The sequence below is a fragment of the Lactuca serriola genome, chromosome 4 (genome assembly GCF_051521515.1).
Source record: "Lactuca serriola cultivar US96UC23 chromosome 4, Lser_US96UC23_V15, whole genome shotgun sequence".
NCBI lineage: Eukaryota > Viridiplantae > Streptophyta > Magnoliopsida > Asterales > Asteraceae > Lactuca > Lactuca serriola.
The window spans coordinates 53,649,199-53,661,617 of NC_136411.1; the positions used below are offsets into that span (position 1 = coordinate 53,649,199).

General features: G+C 33.7%; 3 protein-coding genes across 4 annotated transcripts; all 3 read left to right on the forward strand.

The window, feature by feature from the left end:
* The first annotated feature begins 878 nt into the window (after window positions 1-878).
* LOC145101586 (uncharacterized) lies at window positions 879-11,244 on the forward strand. 2 transcript variants are annotated; one of them, XM_079038812.1, is made up of 11 exons: window positions 879-1,091; window positions 1,166-1,529; window positions 8,961-9,099; window positions 9,202-9,472; window positions 9,568-9,651; window positions 9,731-9,864; window positions 9,935-10,016; window positions 10,119-10,209; window positions 10,286-10,440; window positions 10,515-10,909; window positions 10,973-11,244. In XM_079038812.1, the coding sequence occupies exons 4-11, from the start codon at window positions 9,408-9,410 to the stop codon at window positions 11,056-11,058; spliced, it is 1,092 nt and encodes a 363-aa protein (XP_078894938.1). In that variant the 5' UTR covers window positions 879-1,091; window positions 1,166-1,529; window positions 8,961-9,099; window positions 9,202-9,407; the 3' UTR covers window positions 11,059-11,244. The 2 variants fall into 2 exon arrangements, with proteins under 2 accessions (XP_078894938.1, XP_078894939.1); XM_079038813.1 differs by lacking the exons at window positions 879-1,091; window positions 1,166-1,529 and adding an exon at window positions 7,433-8,777.
* Window positions 4,692-7,037, forward strand: LOC145098378 (uncharacterized). Its single transcript, XM_079036008.1, has 3 exons — window positions 4,692-4,757; window positions 4,856-5,774; window positions 5,869-7,037. Exons 1-3 carry the CDS (start codon window positions 4,692-4,694, stop codon window positions 7,035-7,037), a joined length of 2,154 nt encoding a protein of 717 aa, XP_078892134.1.
* LOC145098379 (uncharacterized) lies at window positions 7,059-8,984 on the forward strand. The gene is made up of 3 exons (XM_079036009.1): window positions 7,059-7,313; window positions 7,926-8,777; window positions 8,961-8,984. The coding sequence occupies exons 1-3, from the start codon at window positions 7,059-7,061 to the stop codon at window positions 8,982-8,984; spliced, it is 1,131 nt and encodes a 376-aa protein (XP_078892135.1).
* Window positions 11,245-12,419: the final 1,175 nt, after the last annotated feature.

Genomic DNA, 12,419 nt, shown 5'->3' on the forward strand with positions numbered 1-12,419 from the left:
CGCGAAGAATTCATAACTCCTTCATACGAACTCCGTTTTCGTCCATCTTTTTACCGTTGAGTTCCTATTAATGAGATCTTCAACTCTCATTTAGGTCGCATAAGCAAAAAACCGCTCGAACAAAAATTCGAGTTTCGAGCCGTGCACTGCTAAGCCGAATCTTAGAAAAATCATAACTTCCTCATACGAAGTCAGATTTGGGCGTTCTTTTTATCGACGTTCTTAGTTTAACATATTCTACAACTTTTGTTTAGATTTATAAGGCTAAATCTCACTCTATCATAAATTCACTATTTACGCTTCCCGGTGCCGTGCCGGTTTTGCCGTAAAACTTCGATGAGTCATAACTTCTTCGTTATAACTCGGATTTCGGCGTTCTTTATATGTATGGAAACCTTGAGACATATTCTACAACTTTATGTAGAGATATCGGGATTATCTCATACTTTAATTTTGACGCTTATTTTTATTATTTATTAATTATACACTTATAATTAAATAATAAACACATAAACACACATAATTCACATAATACTCAAATATTTCATCTTTATTACTTCAAAAAGTGTTACAAGAGTTGACCTAGACTATTACATTGACAAAAATGCTTAGCCCTGAAACCCGGGCGTTACAATCAATAACCTGAACCATTCGTTACTCATAACATCAATTCCTCAGCCTTTCGAACAAAATCCTCACAACAACCAATTTTAATTTTAATTCTTCTTCACCATTATATACATATATTAAATCCTAACACGTATGGGAACAGTAAACTTCTAAATTTTTTTACTTTCACCACGTCACTTTGTATAGAAATACAATTTCTTCCTTCTCACAAAATACAGAACTACAATTTCATCATTCTCACAAAAACAACGAATATGAATTTGTAAATTGCTCTCCCCTTTCTTCTTCAATCGTCTCGAAATCTCCCAGCGACTTCTCCTGTAAGAATTCGAGACTATGATCATTTGAGTATCCCAACAATTTCTCATCCAAAATAGAGGAATACGATTTCATCCAACAAGAAAGCAATCCGATTTCGCAGTAACAACCTCCTGTGCTACCCTGTTTAGTGAGGAATTTCGGTATGTTATCAGTTCTTTCAATTACATAATTAAATTTCTTCAATTTCTCCTCTTTCTAATCGTTTTGTGTTTAGGAGCGATGTATCTGAGTGTTTGGGTTTGACAATCGACGATTTCCATTCAACAATCAGGATTGTTTGGGTTTGACAATCGACGATTTCCATTCAACAATCAGGATTCGATTTGTGTCAACAACCAAGTCTGCCATCAAACCACCACAAAAACTCAGCCTGTGTGAGAAAGTTCGGTATGTTGTTGGTTCTTTCAATTTCCTTATGATTTTGGTTCAATTTCCCCTCTTTCTAATCCTTCTGTGTTTTTGAGCGATGTCTCCGACTTTTTGGGTTTAACTATCAACATCCCGTCCAAGAATCAGGAGTCGATTTCTATCACCAACTACATCAGCAACCAAATGCCTGTGTAATTGTTTACACTTCGGTATGTCTAAAATTGTTTCTAATAGATCTTGATTTACTTTATAATTGATGTTCCTTCTGTTTTTGTTAAACAAAGCCGCTCACTCCTATTTTAGGAAACAAAAAATACAACTTAATGTCATTTTAATCGTATAGCATAGTTTTTAGCATATATGTTTTCTATTTTAAGAACCCTTTCTGTGAAGACCATGGAACCATGAATCATTTAGTACACATATAGGACTAAGTTCCCAAAATCATAGTGTGAGTAACAATCACATGTAAAGCCTACTGATATTGTTCGCTCTGTGGAGTTCCATCTACTTGGATCCCCTCAAACCTGATGATGGATTAATCTCAAAAGAAATAGGCTCATGCAAAGTCAATTATCCATGGATGAATTAAAACTGGACACATTAACTTTTATGTTATTTTCCTTCCTCCTGTATGTAAATAAAAAAAACTTCCCAAAATACCATTGTAACTCTTTTTCTCCCATATATAAAGTTCTCAATTTACACGCAAAATATCTTCAAACCCTTAAAACTTCCAAAATGCCCCTGGAACTCTTTTTGAACTAAATTATGGAAAAACTTGCTAGGTTCTCAATTTTGATGCAAAATTTCTTCACATCTATATTATTAATTGCAACTTTTTTCATCCAAAAGTCTTCCTCCTTTACAATGAAAAAAAACTTCCCAAAATACCCTTGGAACTCTTTTTGTCCCATATATATGCCTCAATAAAAATAATCAGCAGTCACATGTTCAAGATAATAATGTCTCAAGATTTACATATTTTTTGTCAAATTGGTATAACTATACTTCTTTCATAAGAAGATCCCACAGTTAACAAAAATATATATTACTATGGACTATAATGTCCTCGATGAGTGGTGGAACCACACAATGGAATTCTATTTCTACCTTCAGCAATATTTTTTCAATGACACCACAATCCCTAGAAAATATGGAAATAAATGAAATAAAAAAATTGAAGATGACAATATTGTTGGATTAGTGTCTAAGTCCATAACTATTTTGGTATGTACTTGACCCGATGGTGGATGGGCCTTTTGGGTTGCCTTCACCAAAGCAACTTGATAGGATGAATTATGGAGAGAAAGGATTAATTATGATTTATTAATATATTATGAGAATAATATATTAAAGGAGAAATCAAATTGTTTAATTAATATTAGTCAAGAATTAATAAGAATTAAGTTTGTGGCTAAAAGAGATTAATTAAACTTAAGGGACTGGAATTGTAATTATAAGATAATTGCAATTGGGCTATGGATTACCTTAGAAAATAAGGTTGGACGAATTCTATGGGGAAACCCATTAGAAATCGTCCAAGGCTTATTAAAGAAGGGTTCATGGGTTGCTTAGGGCCTAAGCATCCAAATTAGGGTTTCCTTGTTAGATAACCCTAATAGCCTCACTATTTAAAGGACCCTTAAGCCCCAAAAACATGGGGAACTTGTTGATTAGGGTTTCTACATGTTTTGGGCAGCCTCCTTCTCTTCTCTTCTTCATCCTCTTGCTCTTGGTGTTTGTGAACCATTAGAGGAGTGACATTTGTGACTCTAAGCTTTCTAAAGTCATTACAAGAAGGATTTGAGATTGTTATTGCTACATAACAATCAAGGTATGATCTAAACCCTTATTTATATGTTATATTGATTATCATATCCTAGATCTAGGGTTTGAAGTCTTGGATGAATTGCATGTACAATAGAGAAACCTAGATCCAAGCATTAGGGTTTGCATGAGCACATAGGATGTTCTTATAGCTAAAACCCATCAAATATAAGTTTTTTTTAAAATTAATTTAAAATAATGAAGAAAGAAACATACCTTCAAAAAGTTTTTGCATCAGTCAATATTGACTGAAGTTCCGAAAACCAATTATGGGAACCATTGATGGAATTTACATTTGGTTTTTGTATTTTTCTTTTTCTTGAGTTATTTTTGGTTGTGAATGTGGCCTCAAAGTGTTGAAATGTAAAGGAATTTTTGGAACATTCTAGAAAATATGTCGTCTTTTTTCAAACTCCTGTTTAATATAACTGAGAATAACCAAGGGAAAGTGTGTCAAAAGACATTGAAGAAAAACAAGAATAAGTGTATTTTCGTCATTAATAAGATAGATGAGAATACAATATTTAAAGAGAACCAAACACAAAGCCATGGTAAATTAACGAATGGATTCTCTAATAAAGTTAATTGAGTTAGTAAGGTCTTTTTCGTATTTATTATATTTTTAAAAAGTTATAAGTGGGTAAAAAGGAAAAATTGTGTTAAAAAGGGCAAGATAGTTTTTTTTATATGCACAATGAATCAATAGGGACGTGATCTATAAGGTTTTAAAAGTTGGACCAAATTCGGAATTCTAACCAAACCATAAAGGCCATTTTTATAGTTTACTCTTATAAATATAGATATCTAATGATATTTACTTTTCAATTTGTAGTATTTAAAGTGTTTATTGTTCATGTTTATAGTCATGTGTATGAGAAGTGTAGGTATCTATTGATCCATTATTGTTCATGTCGTTAAATACAAGTCTATTCAAAGTTGTAAAACCAATACCTTTATAACCTTTTCATATTCACCTCTACCTAGTAGCTATACAAAGATTCTATCGATTAATACAATCATACAATAGCCTATTAATCTCTTCTAAATGTCTGTTAAAATTACTCCAACAAATGGTTACTAATCAAAGAGTTAGTTTCAAAAAATTAATTTTCTGAGTCTAAATTTGCATTTCATTTACATATAAAGTATGTTAAGCATCGATAAATTTTGCGTTTCCATTTCAGTAAAGCCTTCTTCAAATGCCTCCAAAACGGCGACATATGGCTTCTACTTCCAATACAATAGTCCCCCGTCAATCACGTCGTTCACGCAGGAGTTCACTTTTAGTGGAGATACCAGCATTACCTTTTTATTATGATTGTGGAAATTGTACCTGTGTATGTGAGTATTGTGGGGCGTATTTTTGGTATCATGAGAGAGTATTGTATTTATCCAGAGCCAATCATCCACAATATACAAAATGTTGTAAGTCGGGTAATGTAGTTCTTCCATACCCTCTTCGTCCGCCTAATGTGCTTATGCAATTCTACGAAGATGATCACTTCATGCGTAACATAAGAGCATATAATTCCATGTTCTCTATGACGTCTTTTGGTGAAAACGAAGACGAATCAATCAATAGAGGTCGAGCACCATATGTGTTTAAGGTAAGTGGTCAGATTTACCACTGGATAGGCTCTTTTTATCCTCAAGACATTCATCAACCCCGTTTTCTCCAATTGTACATGTGTGATACTGAAATGAGGTGGCAAATAGACTTCGTTCTTTTCATGATGGGGAAGTACTTTTGTCTACAGAAGTTGCCGAATCCTTAAGTCATATGTTACGCACGCATAATGAGTATGTTTGTACATTTAAGACTATGAAAGAAATAGCTCAATCAATGAATTTAGATTCATATGGTGTATGTTTATTTAATGTTGTACCTGACAGAAGATATGGACCACCGGCCCCTAGTACTTTAGGTTGTACAGTTTGTGGTGATGATGTTACTGGCGTTGTCTATGACATTGTTGTCTATTCAAAGTCTGGGTCACCTCGGCGTGTCAGTAAGCTTCATCCGACTTACATGCCTTTGCAGTATCCATTACTGTTCCCATACGGTGAAGAAGGATGGTCTCCTGGCTTGCATCTACGTATTAACTATGACAGAAGGTTAACAAATAATATGTATTACAGTTATCAAACTCATGATCGACACACATACTCTTTTATTTTACGTGCACACCGTCTTTTCCACCAATATTTAGTGGATGCATATACTTGCATTGAACAATCTAGGCTTGACTTTATTGAACACCATCAGCAACAATTGCGTATAGAGTACATCAGCGGTGTTTACGTCGCTTTGTCCAGAGGTGATTCAGACAGTCATGTCATTGGAAAGCGTGTATTTCTACCTACAACTTTCGTTGGGGGACCTAGGTATATGTATAAACACTATCAAGACGCTCTTTCCATATGCAAGGTTCATGGTAAGCCACAATATTTCATCACTTTCACTTGCAATGTTAAATGGCCTGAGTATAGAAGATATATGGACGCTATTGGTCAACGTGATATTCAAAACAGGCCAGATATCATTGCACACATCTTTAAAATCAAAGTTCATGCTTTCATTAACTTCCTAAAAGAGGACAGAACTTTTGGAGATGTTAGCGCATGTAAGTTTTTCTTCTCTTATTTCATTCTTCCTATTTATTGCCTTCTATTCCTTTATGTCTTATATAACATCATTATGAAATATTCTATTCACAGATCTTTACACAATTGAATTCCAGAAAAGGGGTTTACCACATTGCCATACATTATTATGGGTAACATCACCCTATAAAATTCAAGAAGGTGCAGATATTGATAAATACATAACCGCTGAACTTCCTGATTTGATACTTGAATCAACACTATATAGGACTGTTACTACATGCATGCTACATGGTCCTTGTGGTTCCCTAAATATTGGTGCCCCCTGTATGGTAGATGATAGATGTAAGAAAGGATTTCCAAAACCGTTCAACACATTAACAACTTTTGATGAAAATGGTTATGTGCATTATAAAAGACGTGCTGGATCGTATCATGTCCTACAAAGTGGGATTAGAACTGATAACGGCTATGTAGTACCATACAATAAACGTTTATGTAGTCGATTCGATGCTCACATTAATGTCGAATATTGTGGTTGGAATATGATGATTAAGTACTTATTTAAGTACATATCAAAGGGGGTTGATCGCGTTCGTTTCACTCTTCAAACATCAGAGGCAAATACTCCTACTACTTCCTCTACCATACAAGTCGCAGTAAATGAAATCAATCAGTTTCTTGATGGTCGGTATATATGTCCACACGAAGCAGCATGGTGCATCCTCAATTTCCCCATTCATGAACGAGATCCACCTGTACAAGTCTTAGCCGTCCATTTGGAGGGGATGCAACCTACTATTTTCAAAGAAAATAGTCAATTAAGCTCTCTAATTGATAGCTCAGGTTTTGGTGTTACCACTTTAACGGAATGGTTGCAAAATAATCAACGTGATGGTCGAGGAATTGACTTGACATACAATTATTACCCTTCTAAATATAGTTGGGACACCAAAGATAGGAAGTGGATTCATAGGACTACCACAACAAATACTACCATCGGCAAACTTGCATATGTGCATCCAACAGCTGGGGAGTTATTCTATCTAAGGATTTTACTATTCCATCAAAAAGGATGTAAATCATTCTATGACATTAGAACCATTCATGAAAACACATACTCAACTTTTGGTGATGCATCTGAAGCATTAGGGGTAACTGGTGACGATAAGGAGTGGCTTACCGCATTTGAAGAAGCATCGACTTGGGCAACCTCATCTGAACTTCGTTCTCTATTCTGTCGTCTACTTTTGTATTGTGAAGTAGGAAACCCTCTTTTGTAATGGGAAGCCGCAAAACCTAAAATGGGCGATGACATAACCCATACATTCACTTCCAATTCTACAGATCCAAATGTAGTTCTATGTGTTGATACACTAGAACAACAAATACTTCTTGAAATTCAAAAGACACTACTAGCTTCAACACCTTCCAAATCACTTGCTGACTTTGGATTGCCAATGCCATCTCCATCTTTTCTCTCCATTCTCAGAAATCGTCTTCTTCTTGAAGAGACTAATTATGATACAAATCTCTTAATTTCTCAAAATACTTCCATGGTATCACAATTGAATCTAGATCAACTATCAATTTATGAAAGAGTTGTGGATGCTGAACGAAACAAAAAGCAACTACTATTATTTGTATATGGATCTGGCGGTACAGGAAAAACTTTTTATGGACAACTATACTTTCATATTTCAGATCTCAGGGAAAGATTATACTAGCTGTTGTTGCCTCAAGCATTGCATCCCTTTTGTTGCCTTCAAGTCGTACTGCTCATTCTAGATTTGTTATTCCGATAGACTTTACAGACAAGTCTTCTGGTAATATTAAAAAAAAACACAACTAGCGGAGCTCCTAAAGAGGACTTCTATGATCATATGGGATGAAGCTCCAATGAGTGATCGTCGTTGCTTTGAGTTTCTTGATAAATCACTAAAAATGTCCTTGAAGATGATAACCATCTATTTGGTGGGATGTCAATGCTCCTAGGAGGTGACTTTCGACAAACTCTTCCTGTTCAACCTAAAAGTATAAAATCACAAATAATTAGCCTAACTCTACCCAATTCGTATTTATGGTCACATTTTACGGTAATCAAATTGCATCATAATATGCGTTTATCCCAACCAGTCAATTCAAATAAATATGTTAATCGAATATCACAGTTTGCTTCATGGCTTCTCGATATTGGAAATGAAAATATCGGAACACCAGATAACAATGATCCAGAAAGCACAAACATTATACAGTTACCTCATTGTTTCCTTATCGAATCAGGAGAAAAAGGATTAGAATCATTAATACATTTTGTATATGGCAAAGATATAATTTCCAATCCATCACCTGAAGAGTTATCTATTAGAGCCATTATTTGTCCAAAGAATGAAACAGTTGATCAAGTCAATGCTTTAATTCTATCAAAAAGTAATAGTCAAGGGGTGGCATACAACAGCTATGATTCTATTAAGTCACAAACCCATGATAGCTTAGAATTAGATACCTTATATCCCCAAGATTATTTAAACAATCTTCACTTTTCTGGTATTCCTTCACATACATTAAATTTGAAAGTTAGTACTCCAGTTATGCTAATGAGGAATATCAATCAACAAGAAGGTCTTTGTAATGGAACACGTTTGATTGTTACACAATTATTACCATATGTGGTTGAAGCATCCATAATAACAGGAATATCTGTTGGGAAAAGGGTGTACATTCCAAGAATAAAATTTGTACATAATACCTTTGACCTACCTTTTATATTTATCAGAAAACAATTTCCTCTTAAAGTGTATTACGCAATGACTATAAACAAAAGTCAAGGCCAATCTCTTAAAAAGGTAGGTTTATACCTAACAAACTCTGTTTTCACACACGGACAACTATATGTGGCTTTGTCAAGAGCTACCTCACCAGATTCAATAAAGATTCTGCTACAACAAGAAGATGCATTACCATTCAACTGTACCAGAAATGTCGTCTTCAAGGATTTGTTAACAAGAGTTAATATGCAAGAGGTTATTACACCACGTTTATATTTTCAAATCGTCTAATAACTAGATAATTCTATCACCCAAAATCTCATCTTTTCTACCTGTTTTGCAATTATACTTATTATAAACATCTAATACCTAAAATATATGGTAGGAAATAACCATCATATTTTTCAAACTATTTTAACAATGTTTTTTTAATTGCAGAGCAATCCCCTCAAACATGGATAGAATATCAGACCTCCACTTCGGCTCATCAGGAAATTCACTTGAAGTCCATGTCTTGCAAAAATGGACACTACAATTCAGAAAGGACGAGACATGGTATCTCGTAATTGATGAGCATGTAAGGATATATATATATATATATATATATATATATATATATAATTCACTCTTGTACAAAGTAATTCATATATAAAACACCCTAACACATTTATTTGACCAGGGAGATACAATTCAGCTTCTTGCACAAAAGACAAATCAAGGATCCATAGAAACTTCATTACTAGTATCTCGATGTTATCGTATTAAGGACTATACATGCACTGAGCCAGACAAATATCAAAAGGTCTTCGATCACCCAGTACACATGAATATTGGTGAAGCATCAACAATTGAGGAAATACCAAATTGCAATGCACTTCCACTAACATGGTTCCACTTCAGTCCAAGATCACACTTTCAAATGATAGCAGACAAAAACTTGGAGCATCCAGGTACGTTTATAACATCAACACACATCATTACTTTAATGCAAAAAATTTGTAATAGTATAATTTGTCACTAATATTACGCTTACCATTACATTCAGATTTCAGAGGCGTACTCATCAACATGAAAGATCGCCAAAAAAAAAAAAGGAACCTTTCATGCTTATGACTTTAAGAGATGAAAAGTAAGTACATATTCTTCAAAACAAAAATACTACCTACTATATTTCCTTTAATTATTATTAATGACAAAACTGGTTCAAGTGCGGAGGAGATTACCATACTCTTATGGAAGGAATGCATAGATTCGCCAGACAAATTCAATCGAAATGCCCTTACATCGAACTCTAACACGGTGGTACTAGCTTTCACCAATGTCAAGTCCGCTATGTATAATGGTAAGTAATAAGAACACCCTTATTATAATACTCACTTCACAGTATGCTAAAATACCATCTTACTACACAGGAAGATTAACACTGACAAGCACCAGCGCAACACACATGTACGTCAATCCCAAAATACCAAAAACGGACACACTCATTACAAGGTATGTTATACTGCTTCTACCATATCTTAACCATACTTAACCAAACTATAAACTACATTATATATACAACATATATTCACTAACAAGTATCCATTAATACAGATTTGGTACCCAATTTCACTCTAAATCATCATCAACTGTGATAACCTCTACATTACAACGCTTAAAGAGCTCAGATTTCTCTCAAATAGTGGTAAAAAGTTTTCTTATGTCTAATACTACTATTTCATACATAAAAATCACTAACATACATCTATAACATGTTCAAGGACAATGTATATGTTTTAAAGACCATACTATCTGATTTCACATTCAGAGATGTATGGTACCATGTTACATGTACCACATGTGGTAAATCAACACACAAAAAAGGTGATGGATGGTTTTGTGTTTCCCATGGGTCCATAAATGAACCAAAACTTTTGTAAGTACTCCCTTTCCCATGTATAACTTATATATCTATAAAAATCACACATAAAATCACTTCTCTTTCCATAGATATAAAATCTCAGCAGTACTCACAGACAATACAAATACCACAATAGTTTTCATGTCTAACGAAGCAACATGTACTCTGCTAAATGTGACTACACAAGAAATCATAGACGGCTTCCCCAGTCAAGATAGAAAAACTTTACCTAAACCACTCGAACGTTGTAAAGGGTTGACAAAGAATGTCTATGTAGAATGCACAAAACTTTCTTCCACTACAAGTATCCGTTTCACAGTCATTGCAATCATTGACATAAAAACACCACAACCAACAATATCAACAAAAAAAACACAAACTGCACCTTCAAAACCAATGGAACAACAAACCACAACAACTATGGAGTACCTCACCCCTACTAAATCATGTGAAACTGGAAAACGCCTCCAAATGGAAAATACAGGTAAAAACAACTTATAGCAAATTATTTATTGCATACACGTAATGAACATCTTACATTTCACAGATACACCAAAAAAACCACGTCCCAAACGAGAGAAATATAGAAACAACGGCGAAGCAGACGAAGGAACACATGCCAAGAAGCAATGAAACTATTTGAAGGAACACATGCCAAAAAGCAATGAAAATATTTGATCTTTTCATAACATACTTAGACATAACCTAAACTCTCTTTATTATAGCTTTATGTCCATATTATAAACTACATTCAACTCATTATGTTTATAACCAATAATCTGTAAGTATTCAATAAAACTATGTCATATTCAGACAAAAAATCCCAAACACTTGTAATCTTTTATTGTTTCTAAAGATTTGTTTGATATCTAATGACATTTACTTTTCAATTTGTAGTTTTTAGTGTGTTTATTGTTCATGTTTATTGTCGTGTGTGTGAGAAGTGTTGTTATCTATTGAACCATTTTTGTTCATGTTATACAAAATAGAAGTAAGTTTTACGTTGCAAAAGCAATACCTTTACGACATCATTCGATTTTAAATCCATTCAAGATTTCACGTTATAAACAAAGTTATTTTGCGTTTACAGTTCAATCATTCGATCATTCTTTCACAATCCAAGATTCATTTTTCCCCAAACATATGAATCATAAGAAAACACTAATTAGCGAACCACCCTTGACCATCAATTTAGAATTGAAGATCCAAAATTGAATTCCAAAATCATCAAACGATACTCATATTTCCGAAATCATGATAATGGTAGTCGATGGAATCCAATATCTAATATCGATTTCAGCCAAGACTAATTTCGACTTCAACGTAACCTTGATCCATCGATCATCAGACAACAAACCAATAATTCGATATGTGACATTAACAGATCATAGAATCGACTTCCATTCAAATGTTCGACACCAAGCAGTTTAACACATGAATCATCGACTCAGCACATCTGATATCATTAAAGAACTCTCTAATATCGAAATCAATTTCAATTTCTAAACTGATTCCGATTTTGACTTATAAGAAATTCATTTGACTTTTAACAATGAAAAGTATGATACAAATGAACAACGAAAATCAATTAAATCACCAACGATTGAGTACTCTGATTAATGATTCACAAGACAATCGATTCTAGTAAGTAAAAAATTTTACTTCGATCGATTTAAAAGAAATGATATATCACAAAGGATGAATCCAGAGAGAAAAAATTATTTCAATACGGCTTTTTCAAGGTGAAAAATAATTACATCAACTTTTTGAGCTTAAATTGATGAACAATGAATCAGTAAACAACGTCCGAAGTGGGCTAAAACAAATGAATCATCAATATGGGCTTCGAAATCAAATGTACAACACACACATTTGTACATTGGGCTTTAAAAAAAATATGAGAAGTAATAATTGGATGAATACTATCGAGACTTAATTTTGAGCTTTGAAACATTTAACAAATCAAATAACAAACAATTGTCATTTGAGAATCA

Bases quoted from the DNA above. Each gene is read 5' to 3' on its own strand.
- LOC145098378 (XM_079036008.1), top strand. From the start codon at position 4,692: ATGACGTCTTTTGGTGAAAACGAAGACGAATCAATCAATAGAGGTCGA. The intron at 4,758-4,855 runs GTAAGTGGTCAG...TACTGAAATGAG, and splicing joins GAGCACCATATGTGTTTAAG to GTGGCAAATAGACTTCGTTC. The intron at 5,775-5,868 runs GTAAGTTTTTCT...TTCTATTCACAG, and splicing joins TTTTGGAGATGTTAGCGCAT to ATCTTTACACAATTGAATTC.
- LOC145098379 (XM_079036009.1), top strand. From the start codon at position 7,059: ATGGGCGATGACATAACCCATACATTCACTTCCAATTCTACAGATCCA. The intron at 7,314-7,925 runs GTATCACAATTG...CGAATATCACAG, and splicing joins TTTCTCAAAATACTTCCATG to TTTGCTTCATGGCTTCTCGA. The intron at 8,778-8,960 runs GTTATTACACCA...TTTTAATTGCAG, and splicing joins CAAGAGTTAATATGCAAGAG to AGCAATCCCCTCAAACATGG.
- LOC145101586 (XM_079038812.1), top strand. From the start codon at position 9,408: ATGGTTCCACTTCAGTCCAAGATCACACTTTCAAATGATAGCAGACAA. The intron at 10,017-10,118 runs GTATGTTATACT...CCATTAATACAG, and splicing joins ACGGACACACTCATTACAAG to ATTTGGTACCCAATTTCACT. The intron at 10,441-10,514 runs GTAAGTACTCCC...CTCTTTCCATAG, and splicing joins ATAAATGAACCAAAACTTTT to ATATAAAATCTCAGCAGTAC.